At 43.2% G+C, this 12,610-nt stretch overlaps 1 protein-coding gene across 1 annotated transcript; it reads left to right on the top strand.

Annotated features, from left to right (window-relative positions):
* Positions 1-378: 378 nt before the first annotated feature.
* LOC306750993 (uncharacterized protein) lies at positions 379-8,247 on the top strand (the record flags this gene model as incomplete). The annotated part of the gene is made up of 7 exons (XM_079234490.1): positions 379-531; positions 1,522-1,653; positions 2,579-2,692; positions 3,605-3,739; positions 4,616-4,749; positions 7,945-7,993; positions 8,098-8,247. The coding sequence occupies 7 exons, from the start codon at positions 379-381 to the stop codon at positions 8,245-8,247; spliced, it is 867 nt and encodes a 288-aa protein (XP_079090616.1).
* Positions 8,248-12,610: the final 4,363 nt, after the last annotated feature.

Below are 12,610 nucleotides of genomic sequence, written 5' to 3'. Positions count from 1 at the left end.
GCTCAGGTTCTCTGTTCTCTACCTGCTCAGGTACTCTGTTCTCTACCTGCTCAGGTACTATGTTCTCTACCTGTTCAGGTACTCTGTTCTCTACCTGTTCAGGTACTCTGTTCTCTACCTGCTCATGTACTATTTGATCCTGCAGGACTTCCTCTAAACCAGAGGCACCTGAGAACATCAGAGAACATCACCGAACTTCAGAGAACATCAGAGAACATCACCGAACTTCAGAGAACATCAGAGAACATCAGAGAACATCTTGATATACAGCAGAACAACACATGTGGGCAGCAGATAAACAACTGGATGCTCCATCTGGTCATAGAGAGCAGTGATCTGACCGGACACAAGAGGAGGAGAGGAGGAGAGGAGGAGAGGATGGGAGGAACAGTGTGTAAACAGGAGGTGAAGGAGGAGAAGAGGAGGCGCATGGGGAGGGAGGACAGTCTGACATCAGCAGACAGAATCCGTCGATTCACCGTCAAACAGTTTGGGTTCAACGTCTTAAGTCTGGCCCGCCGAGGACTGAAGGTAGGACCAGAACCTCTAACCCTAACCCAGAACCTCTAACCCAGAACCTCTTGCCGAACCTAATGCTAACCCAGAACCTCTAACCCAGAACCTCTAAACCAGAACCTCTAAACCAGAACCTCTAACCCTAACCCAGAACCTCTTACCGAACCTAACGCTAACCCAGAACCTCTAACCCAGAACCTTTAACCTTAACCCAGAACCTCTAACCCAGAACCTCTTACCGAACCTAACGCTAAACCCAGAACCTCTAACCCAGAACCTCAAACCCTAACCCAGAACCTCTTACCGAACCTAACGCTAACCCAGAACTTCTAACCCAGAACCTCTAACCCAGAACCTCTAACCTTAACCCAGAACATTTGACCGTACCTAACCCAGAGCCTCTAACCCTAACCCATCCAGTTCCGGTGTCTGATAGGAAGCTTTGGGAGGTCCATAAAAAACGATCTATAGACTTGTTCATGTTCTCTGACATCTTATCAGCCAAACAAGGACTTTAATTACCATGACTTAAAATAATGATTAGTTGCAGCCCAACATATTACTGAAGCTTCAGTCTGATAATCTGGAATAACGATCAATGTTTATGACCCTTGTTAGTAAAACTTACTTCAATCAAATCCATATTTATAAGTTTATCTGATGATGAGTAGCTGAATACTGTGATGTGGAGCGTCAGGAGGAATCCTAGAGGGGTTCTAGTTGTACCGTTGGAGAGTAAAAGGGTTCTGTTGAGCCCCCTGGGGTCTAACGGGTAACTTAGGAGTGGAAGGTTTCTGGAGCGAACTCCCAGAGAGGGTTCGGGGTAGAATCATTAAAACATAGGAGGGTTCTCTGTAGAACCAGCTGAGATTAATCTGTATCTTTCTACCAGGAACCCAAAAGGGTTCTTCTATCGGGAGAGCAAGCTGAAGACCCCTATGTGGTCTTAGTTATCTTTATTTCTCAGTGTGAGTAGTATCACTCTGTACTTTTCTGATCCTGCAGGAAGCGCCAGAGGAATTGTGGGAACTGTTGGAGTTGGAGAAGCTGAATCTGTCTCTCAACAGTCTGAAGGTTCTTCCTCCTCAGCTGGCGTTGCTCTCCAACCTGGTGGTTCTCAACCTGTGGGGGAACCAGGTAAACCTCCTCCTGCAACGGCCCCAACACACAACACAACCAGGAGGACTTTGATGCAGAAAAATGATAAACACAATATATAAAAACGTGAAAAAGGAATTAAAGACTAGTAAAAAGGTGCCACAGGGTTCCATGCTGGGTCCATTAATATTTACACTACACATCAAAACACAGGAGTCTTCCTTACGATGTACATTCACTCAGTGACTGCACTCAAGTTCATCATTTAGAATCTTTTACTTTAGTATTTTCCTTTCACCATACTTTTAATTACAATTCAAATTTTGCAGAAATAAGTAAATATTGTATGTTTGACTACGTTCTGCTCCCTATTCCCAGAAGTCTTTCTTATACTTTTATTCTTTTGGCAAGCCCCCCAGCAGCTGCTCTGTCCTGTATAAATAAAGATTATAATCCCCTTGTAATCCACCAAGATCCAGTTACTGCCCCCCTCTTCCCTCATCAACCTTCAATTCAGTTGTACGGAGAAAGCCCACGCCCTCTCGAGGCCGCAGGCTTCATTACAGCCTCAGCACCACTATTTAAATACCTAGAATGCATCATATGATTACACTGCATATAGTTTATCATCATACTGCATGATGAAAGCTCTTTAATGTATTACCACTGCAGGAATTAAAATACACTCTGTGGAACAAATGATAAAGTATCATGAAACCTGACCTAAAAGGTCTTTAGAATGTGTTATAATTATGGTTATAAAGCATTATGATTATGTATGAGTGCTTATTACTATACTTATATGTTGTTAGAAGCAGATTATAACAAGTTATAAGTATGTTTATAAAGCATTATAGATATGCATCATAGAACGTCACACCATACTTCCTTTATTGTGATGTTTAATGAAGTCTGATGTGTATTACTGTTTGTTGTTGTTGTTGTTGCTGTTGTTTGTGAGCAGCTCAGCAGCCTGCCGGCAGAGATTGGACAGCTGAAGAGACTCAGAGTTTTATTTGCCTACAGAAACCGACTGAGTGAAGTTCCTGAAGAGCTGGGAGCCTGTACACAACTGGAGGTACTGCACATACTGCTATGAATACCTCTACCACTGCTTTAAATACTACTGCTAGTTCCCAAACGGTGCTTGGAGAGGTTCCCCCAGGGTGCTTGGAGAGGTTCCCAAACGGTGCTTGGAGAGGTTCCCCCACGATGCTTGGAGAGCTTCCCCCACGATGCTTGGAGAGGTTCCCCCACAATGCTTGGAGAGGTTCCCCCACAATGCTTGGAGAGGTTCCCCCACGATGCTTGGAGAGCTTCCCCCACGATGCTTGGAGAGGTTCCCCCACGGTGCTTGGAGAGGTTCCCCCACGGTGCTTGGAGAGGTTCCCCCACGATGCTTGGAGAGGTTCGGTTGCGTGACTGTCAACCAAAACCTGCTCGCTGCAACGACGATGGGGATGATAAAGTTGCGGTAGTTTAGCAGTGAGACTCTCTGACTAAACTAAACCAAGATACATGGATTTTCATCCATTGACTTCCACTCGTCCAGGGCCGTATCTCGGGTCTCGGGGTCCGAGACGTTCTTCGGCGCTTTCCAGCTCGTCCTCATGAACCCAGAGGCGTCCCAGGGCAGACCAGGTTTGTAGTCTCGACAGAGCAATCTGGGTCTACTGGTTCTCTCCTGATCAGAAACCTGAACCACCACAGCTGGTTCCCAGCAGCATGAATCCCTCACAGTCGCTGCTGGATGTGTGCGTGACGAGTTAAATGTTCTGATTGTGGAGTTGAGCTGTTTGCATCTGGCTCCATCTGACCAGGCGAGAGGCAACACTCTCACTGAGCGTCCACGTGGACAACAAGGGATTTGAGGGCACTAAACATGTGACACATGAACGACACCTAGAGTGTCAATAATAGATATTTTAACAGCACCACTGTATGACATGACAATGTGTCAGAATAAATCAACAGTGTTTCTGTCTCTCAGGTTCTGAGTCTGGCCAACAACCAGCTGTCCTCGCTGCCTGCATCTCTCTCCACTCTGACCCGACTGAGGAAGCTCAACCTCAGCCACAACCACATCGCTCACATCCCGGGCTGCATTTACAGCATGAAGGCTCTGGTGAGTGAACACAGCCGTGGTCCACAGAGACAACTTCCTGCTGGAGGGGTCAGAACACATGAGTACATGGTAAGAGCTGCTTGTTGGATGTTGAACAGCTTCAGAAGCGTCTCCTCCAGCCCAAACCTTTCCCACCACGTTCAGCACAGATAGAAATATTATCATTATGGATATATAAATGTTTTAAGGTGCGCATACAGATCACTGGCTGAATACTTTGGTGAGCTTCAGCAGCACTGGGGCGGCTTGGATGAGAGTCAGAACCTCCAAGTCTGACTTCATGGTTCTCTGCTGGAAAACAGTGTATTTTTCCTCCCGGTCGGGAGGAAGTGAGAGAGTTCTGGTGTCTCTGGGACTGGTTCACCAGTGAGCGTCAGATGGAGGTTCAGTGTAGAGTCAGCAGGGATGGAGGTGTCGGAAGGCAAAGATCCATCACCTGTGTTCATGAGCTTCCTTCATAGGGAGTCTGGGCTCAGCCTGGGAGGTAGAGAGTGGATCTCAGGCATCCAGAGTCCAACTGGTAAGAGGCCCAGTAGACCAAGAACACTCTCGATTATACATAGCAGGGGCGATATTTTGGATTTATTATATTCTGCACAGCAAAATGGGAAAACGGTTGTTTTTCCTACATGTCTGCTCTGAGGATCCAAATCGAGGGTTGAATAGTGTCGCTCACACATCACGTAAGTCTGTCAATCATCCACAATGCCCAAGAGCAGAGAGTTGGATTCAGCCAAAGAAGGTCAAAGGCACCATTTTAGAGAACATGTCCTACTTGCTCGAGGGTCCTATTGGACAGAGCCTTAGATATTAATCGAGTCCGGTAAAGTCTGAGAACTACCTTTTTCACCGTTGTTCACTCTTCTGTCCGTGCAGGTGTTCCTCCACCTGGCCTGTAACCGTCTGGAGAACCTGGCGGAGAACATTCAGGCTCTGGTGGAGCTCAAGATCCTTATTGTGGAGGGAAACTCACTTCACTCTCTGCCAAAGGCCCTTTGCAGTCTCACCAGGTTCAATTCAATTCAGTTTATTTTGTTTAGCCCAAAATCACAAAATACAAACTCCCCTCAGAGCTTTACAATCTGTACACATACTCACCAGGTAACACCACCTCACCAGGTAACACCACCAGGTAACACCACCTCACCAGGTAACACCACCAGGTAACACCACCTCACCAGGAAACACCACCAGGTAACATCACCTCACCAGGTAACACCACCTCACCAGGTAACATCACCAGGTAACACCACCAGGTAACATCACCAGGTACCACAATCTCACCAGGTAACATCACCAGGTAACACCACCTCACCAGGTACCATCACCGGGTAACACCACCAGGTAACATCACCAGATACCACCACCTCACCAGGTAACATCACCAGGTAACATCACCTCACCAGGTAACATCACCAGGTAACACCACATCACCAGGAAACATCACCTCACCAGGTAACATCACCAGGTAACACCACCTCACCAGGTAACATCACCTCACCAGGTAACATCACCAGGTAACACCACATCACCAGGTAACATCACCAGGTAGGACCATCAGGTAACACCACCAGGTAACATCACCAGGTAACACCACCAGGTAGCATCACCAGGTAACACCACCAGGTAACACCATCTCACCAGGTAACATCACCTGGTAACACCACCAGGTAACATCACCAGGTAACACCACCAGGTAACATCACCAGGTAACACCATCTCACCAGGTAACATCACCAGGTAACATCACCAGGTAACATCACCTCACCAGGTAACATCACCAGGTAACACCACATCACCAGGTAACATCACCAGGTAACATCACCAGGCAACACCACCAGGTAACACCACCAGGTAACATCACCAGGTAACACCACCAGGTAACACCATCTCACCAGGTAACACCACCAAGTAACACCACCAGGTAACACCACCAGGTAACACCACCAGGTAACATCACCAGGTAACACCATTTCACCAGGTAACATCACCAGGTAACACCACCAGGTAACATCACCAGGAAACATCACCAGGTAACACCATTTCACCAGGTAACATCACCAGGTAACACCACCAGGTAACACCACCAGGTAACATCACCAGGTAACACCACCAGGTAACACCATCTCACCAGGTAACACCACCAAGTAACACCACCAGGTAACACCACCAGGTAACATCACCAGGTAACACCATTTCACCAGGTAACATCACCAGGTAACACCACCAGGTAACATCACCAGGTAACATCACCAGGTAACACCACATCACCAGGCAACATCACCAGGTAACACCACCTCACCAGGTAACATCACCAGGTAACATCACCAGGTAACACCACCAGGTAAAATCACCAGGTACCACCACCTCACCAGATAACATCACCAGGTAACACCACATCACCTCACCAGGTAACATCACCAGGTAACATCACCAGGCAACACCACCAGGTAACACCATCAGGTAACATCACCAGGTAACACCACCAGGTAAGATCACCAGGTAACACCACCTCACCAGGTAACATCACCAGGTAACATCACCAGGCAACACCACCTCACCAGGTAACACCACCAGGTAACACCACCAGGTAACACCACCAGGTAACATCACCAGGTAACACCACCATGTAACATCATCAGGTAACACCACCAGGTAACACTATCTCACCAGGTAACACCACCTCACCAGGTAACACCACCAGGTAACATCACCAGGTAACACCATCTCACCAGGTAACATCACCAGGTAACATCACCAGGTAACATCACCTCACCAGGTAACATCACCAGGTAACACCACATCACCAGGTAACATCACCAGGTAACATCACCAGGCAACACCACCAGGTAACACCACCAGGTAACATCACCAGGTAACACCACCAGGTAACACCATCTCACCAGGTAACACCACCAAGTAACACCACCAGGTAACACCACCAGGTAACACCACCAGGTAACATCACCAGGTAACACCATTTCACCAGGTAACATCACCAGGTAACACCACCAGGTAACATCACCAGGAAACATCACCAGGTAACACCATTTCACCAGGTAACATCACCAGGTAACACCACCAGGTAACACCACCAGGTAACATCACCAGGTAACACCACCAGGTAACACCATCTCACCAGGTAACACCACCAAGTAACACCACCAGGTAACACCACCAGGTAACATCACCAGGTAACACCATTTCACCAGGTAACATCACCAGGTAACACCACCAGGTAACATCACCAGGTAACATCACCAGGTAACACCACATCACCAGGCAACATCACCAGGTAACACCACCTCACCAGGTAACATCACCAGGTAACATCACCAGGTAACACCACCAGGTAAAATCACCAGGTACCACCACCTCACCAGATAACATCACCAGGTAACACCACATCACCTCACCAGGTAACATCACCAGGTAACATCACCAGGCAACACCACCAGGTAACACCATCAGGTAACATCACCAGGTAACACCACCAGGTAAGATCACCAGGTAACACCACCAGGTAACACCACCTCACCAGGTAACATCACCAGGTAACATCACCAGGCAACACCACCTCACCAGGTAACACCACCAGGTAACACCACCAGGTAACACCACCAGGTAACATCACCAGGTAACACCACCATGTAACATCATCAGGTAACACCACCAGGTAACACTATCTCACCAGGTAACACCACCTCACCAGGTAACATCACCAGGTAACATCACCAGGTAGCACCACCAGGCAACATCACCAGGTAACACCACCAGGTAACACCACCTCACCAGGTAACATCACCAGGTAACATCACCAGGTAACACCACCTCACCAGGTAACATCACCAGGTAACACCACCTCACCAGGTAACACCACCAGGTAACATCACCAGGTAACACCACCATGTAACATTACCAGGTAACACCACCAGGTAACACCACCAGGTAACACCATCTCACCAGGTAACATCACCAGGTAACATCACCAGGTACCACCACCAGGTAACATCACCAGGTAACACCACCAGCTAATATCACCAGGTAACACCACCTCACCAGGTAACATCACCAGGTACCGCCACCTCACCAGGTAGCATCACCAGGTAACATCACCTCACCAGGTAACATCACCAGGTAACACCACCTCACCAGGTATCCCTTCACAAACACAAACAATAAACAACTGATCTGATCTCTTTCAGGTTGGAGTTGCTGAATCTGGACTTTAACGACATTAAGGACGTCCCGCAGGTAAAGTTTGGAATCAGTCACAGAAATAGTTATTTGTTAATAATAATAAATGCTCGTTCACACCTGTTAATAATAATAATAAATCCTTGTTCACACCTGTTCAGGAGCTGTACTGTCTGACCCGGCTGGAGAAGCTGGCGTGTCACCCTCTGGACAAAGGCCTCCACATCGTCCACAACCCGCTGGTGAAGCCTGTGAAGGAGGTTCTGGAGGGCGGGCTCAGCGGCCTCTTCAGCTACCTGAGGGCGGGCTAGACGCTTTCACCTGTACTCACCTGAGAGCGGGGGCGGGGCTTTCTTTATACCTGAGAGCAGGATACAGGTGGGGACGGGGCTTTCTTTATACCTGAGAGCAGGATACAGGTGGGGGCGGGGCTTTCTTTGTACCTGAGAGCTGGATACAGGTGGGAATATAGGAATATTTAAGCATTATACTTCTACCTATACCTTTTCAGTCTTTCTTTTATGTATATTAGATGCTGGCTTTACTTATTGTGTTATATGTAATGACTGAATAAAGTAAAAAAATATGATTTTACACACTCACTATTTCAATGTTTATAAGTATGCAATACCTTATCATGATAACAACAATAAAATAACAACAATAATATTAACAATAATGAGTTATTGTTAATGTTATTTGTATGATTATGTGCATGTGTATCTTTATGTACATTATATTGTGCACATCTTTTCTTTGTATGCATATCTAGAAAATCAATAAAAATGTCATCACAAAAAATAAATAATGAGTTATTGTTACAATAATTATAGTATTGATGATGATGATGATTGTAATAATAATCCTCATCAGGCTGTCGTTCTCAGCGCGTCCTGCAGGTGGCAGCAGAGCCACTCCTGAATGAAGCACTTTGTTTCTGAAGCAGCGTTCATCACTCCTTCATTCATCACTCCATCATTCACCACTCCTTTATTCATCACTCATTCATCACTCCTTCATTCATCACTCAATCATCACTCCTTCATTCATCACTCATTCATCACTCAATCATTACTCCTTCATTCACCACTCCATCATTCACCACTCATTCATTCATCACTCATTCATCACTCATTCATATACCACTCCTTCATTCATCACTCATTCATCATTCCTTCATACATCACTTCTTCATTCACTCCTTCATTCCAGCTTTATTTACACTCAAATTACACAAAAATGTCATTTTTCATTCATGAATAAGCAACATGAGACACCAACTGACTTCACACTCACATAAATATCCATAGACAAACATAAATATACATAAACACACATACATATAAGTAAACACACATAAATATACATAGACAAACACAAATATACAAAAACAAACATAGATATACGTAAACAAACATAAATATACATAGACAAACATAAACATACATAAACACACATACATATACATAAACAAACATAGATATACATAAACAAACATAAATATACATAGACAAACATAAATATACATAAACACACATACATATACATAAACAAACATACATATACATAAACACACATACATATACATAAACAAACATACATATACATAAACACACATAAATATAAATAAACACACATAACACACACACTGGTCTTGGCGCCTGCAGGACGCAGCGCGACCAGCAGGGGGCAGCAGCGTGACGTCACACAGCAGAATCAATCAAAACTTTCCAATAGAAAGTCACATTAAGACATAAATATTAACATATTTATGTATTAATATAGTATATATAGAAATATAATATCTCAAATATGATTATTAACATTGTTATACTATTATTAATAATAAAAGTTAGGTGGATATTATAATAATGTATTTTTAATGTAAAAAATAAATAGGTAAGATTCTCTCTCCCTCTCTCATTCTCCCTCTCTCCTTCCTCTCTCTCCCCCTCTCTCCCTCCCTCTCTCTCCCTCTCTCATTCTCCCTCTCTCTCTCCCTTCCTCTCTCTCCCTCTCTCATTCTCCCTCTCTCTCTCCCTCTCTCATTCTCCCTCTCTCTCTCTCTCTCTCATTCTCCCTCCCTCTCTCTCTCTCCCACCTCTTTCTCTCTCTCTCTCTTCCCCCCCTCTCTCTGTCTCTCTCTCTCTCTCTCCCCTCCCTCTCTCTCTCACCCTTCTCTCTCCCCCTCTTTCTCTCTCTCTCTCTTCCCCCCCTCTCTCTCTGTCTCTCTCTCTCTCCCCCTCTCTCTCTCTCCCCCTCTCTCTCTCTCCCCCCCTCTCTCCCTCCCCCCCTCTCTCTTTCTGTGACGTCAGCAGGCTGCTCGGTAAAGAGTCAGTCTCTCCGTCTGAAGAGAAGCGGAGGAGAAGAAGCGGAGGAGAAGAAGCGGAGGAGAAGAAGCGGAGGAGAAGAAGGAGAGAACCGTCTGTCTGCCTCGTGTGTGTGTGTGTGTGTGTGTGCGTGTGTGTGTGTGTGTGTGTCTGTCCGCGTGAGAGACAGACAGGACCCACAGAAAGAGGAGGACAAGAAGAAGAACTTTTCCTCGCGCTCCGGAGGTCTCGGTGTGGAAATGGAGCGCGCTGGAACTTTGCTGCTGCGCGCGGGGCTCGTGCTGCTTTCCCTGGGACTGACGCGCGCGGACCCCTTCAAAGGTAAGGGGCCGGGTCTGTGGGTCCGTGTCTGTGGGTCAGGGGACCGGGGCCGGGTCTGTGGGTCCGGGTCTGTGGGTCAGGGGACCGGAACCGGGTCTGTGGGTCAGGGGACCGGGAACGGGTCTAGAGGGTCCGGGTCTGGAGGGTCCGGGTCTGTGGGTCCGGGTCTGTGGGTCAGGGGACCGGGACCGGGTCTGGAGGGGCGGTGTTAGAACATGGGAGTTGTTCCTGTGTGTCAGCATCCAAGTTTCCAGCTGGAAAATCTCCTCCTCTTCGTCCTCACGTCTTCTTCTTCTTCTTCTTCTTCTTCTTCTTCTTCTTCTTCTTCTTCTTCTTCTTCTTCTTCTTCTTCTGTATGAATAGAAACATTGTAAATATAGAAACATAGAAACATTGTATGAATAGAAACATTGTAAATATAGAAACACTGTAAACATAGAAACATTGTAAATATGGAAACATAGAAACATTGTAAATATAGAAACATTGTAAACATAGAAACATTGTAAATATAGAAACACTGTAAATATAGAAACATTGTAAACATAGAAACATTGTAAACATAGAAACATTGTAAATATAGAAACATTGTAAACATAGAAACATTATAAATATAGAAACATAGAAACATTGTAAATATAGAAACATTGTAAACATAGAAACATTGTAAATATAGAAACATTGTAAATATAGAAACACTGTAAATATAGAAACATAGAAACATTGTAAATATAGAAACATTATAAATATAGAAACATAAAAAAACATTGCAAATATAGAAACACTGTAAATATAGAAACACTGTAAATATAGAAACATTGTAAATATAGAAACATAGAAACATTGTATGAATAGAAACATAAAAAAACATTGCAAATATAGAAACACTGTAAATATAGAAACATTGTAAATATAGAAACATAGAAACATTGTATAAATAGAAACATTGTATAAATAGAAACATTGTAAATATAGAAACATTGTAAATATAGAAACATTGTAAATATAGAAACATAGAAACATGGTATAAATAGAAACATTGTAAATATAGAAACATTGTAAATATAGAAACATAGAAACATTGTAAATATAGAAACATTGTAAATATAGAAACATAGAAACATTTTAAATATAGAAACATTATAAATATAGAAACATAAAAAAACATTGCAAATATAGAAACACTGTAAATATAGAAACATTGTAAATATAGAAACATAGAAACATTGTATGAATAGAAACATAAAAAAACATTGCAAATATAGAAACACTGTAAATATAGAAACATTGTAAATATAGAAACATTGTAAATATAGAAACATAGAAACATTGTTTGAATAGAAACATTGTAAATATAGAAACATTGTAAATATAGAAACATTGTTTGAATAGAAACATTGTAAACATAGAAACATTGTAAATATAGAAACATTGTAAACATAGAAACATTGTAAACATAGAAACATTGTAAATATAGAAACACTGTAAATATAGAAACATAGAAACATTGTAAACATAGAAACATTGTAAATATAGAAACATAGAAACATTGTAAACATAGAAACATTGTAAATATAGAAACACTGTAAATATAGAAACATAGAAACATTGTAAACATAGAAACATTGTAAATATAGAAACACTGTAAATATAGAAACATTGTAAACATAGAAACATTGTAAATATAGAAACATTGTAAATATAGAAACATAGAAACATTGTAAACATAGAAACATTGTAAACATAGAAACATTGTAAATATAGAAACATTGTAAACATAGAAACATTGTAAACATAGAAACATTGTAAACATAGAAACACTGTAAATATAGAAACATAGAAACATTGTAAACATAGAAACATTGTAAATATAGAAACATTGTAAATATAGAAACATTGTAAACATAGAAACATTGTAAACATAGAAACATTGTAAATATAGAAACACTGTAAATATAGAAACATAGAAACATTGTAAACATAGAAACATTGTAAATATAGAAACACTGTGAATATAGAAACA

This window comes from Taurulus bubalis (assembly GCF_910589615.1).
Source record: "Taurulus bubalis genome assembly, chromosome: 18".
Taxonomy (NCBI): domain Eukaryota; kingdom Metazoa; phylum Chordata; class Actinopteri; order Perciformes; family Cottidae; genus Taurulus; species Taurulus bubalis.
Note: the sequence above shows the minus strand (reverse complement) of the source record. Positions and strands in the feature narration are given on the sequence as shown.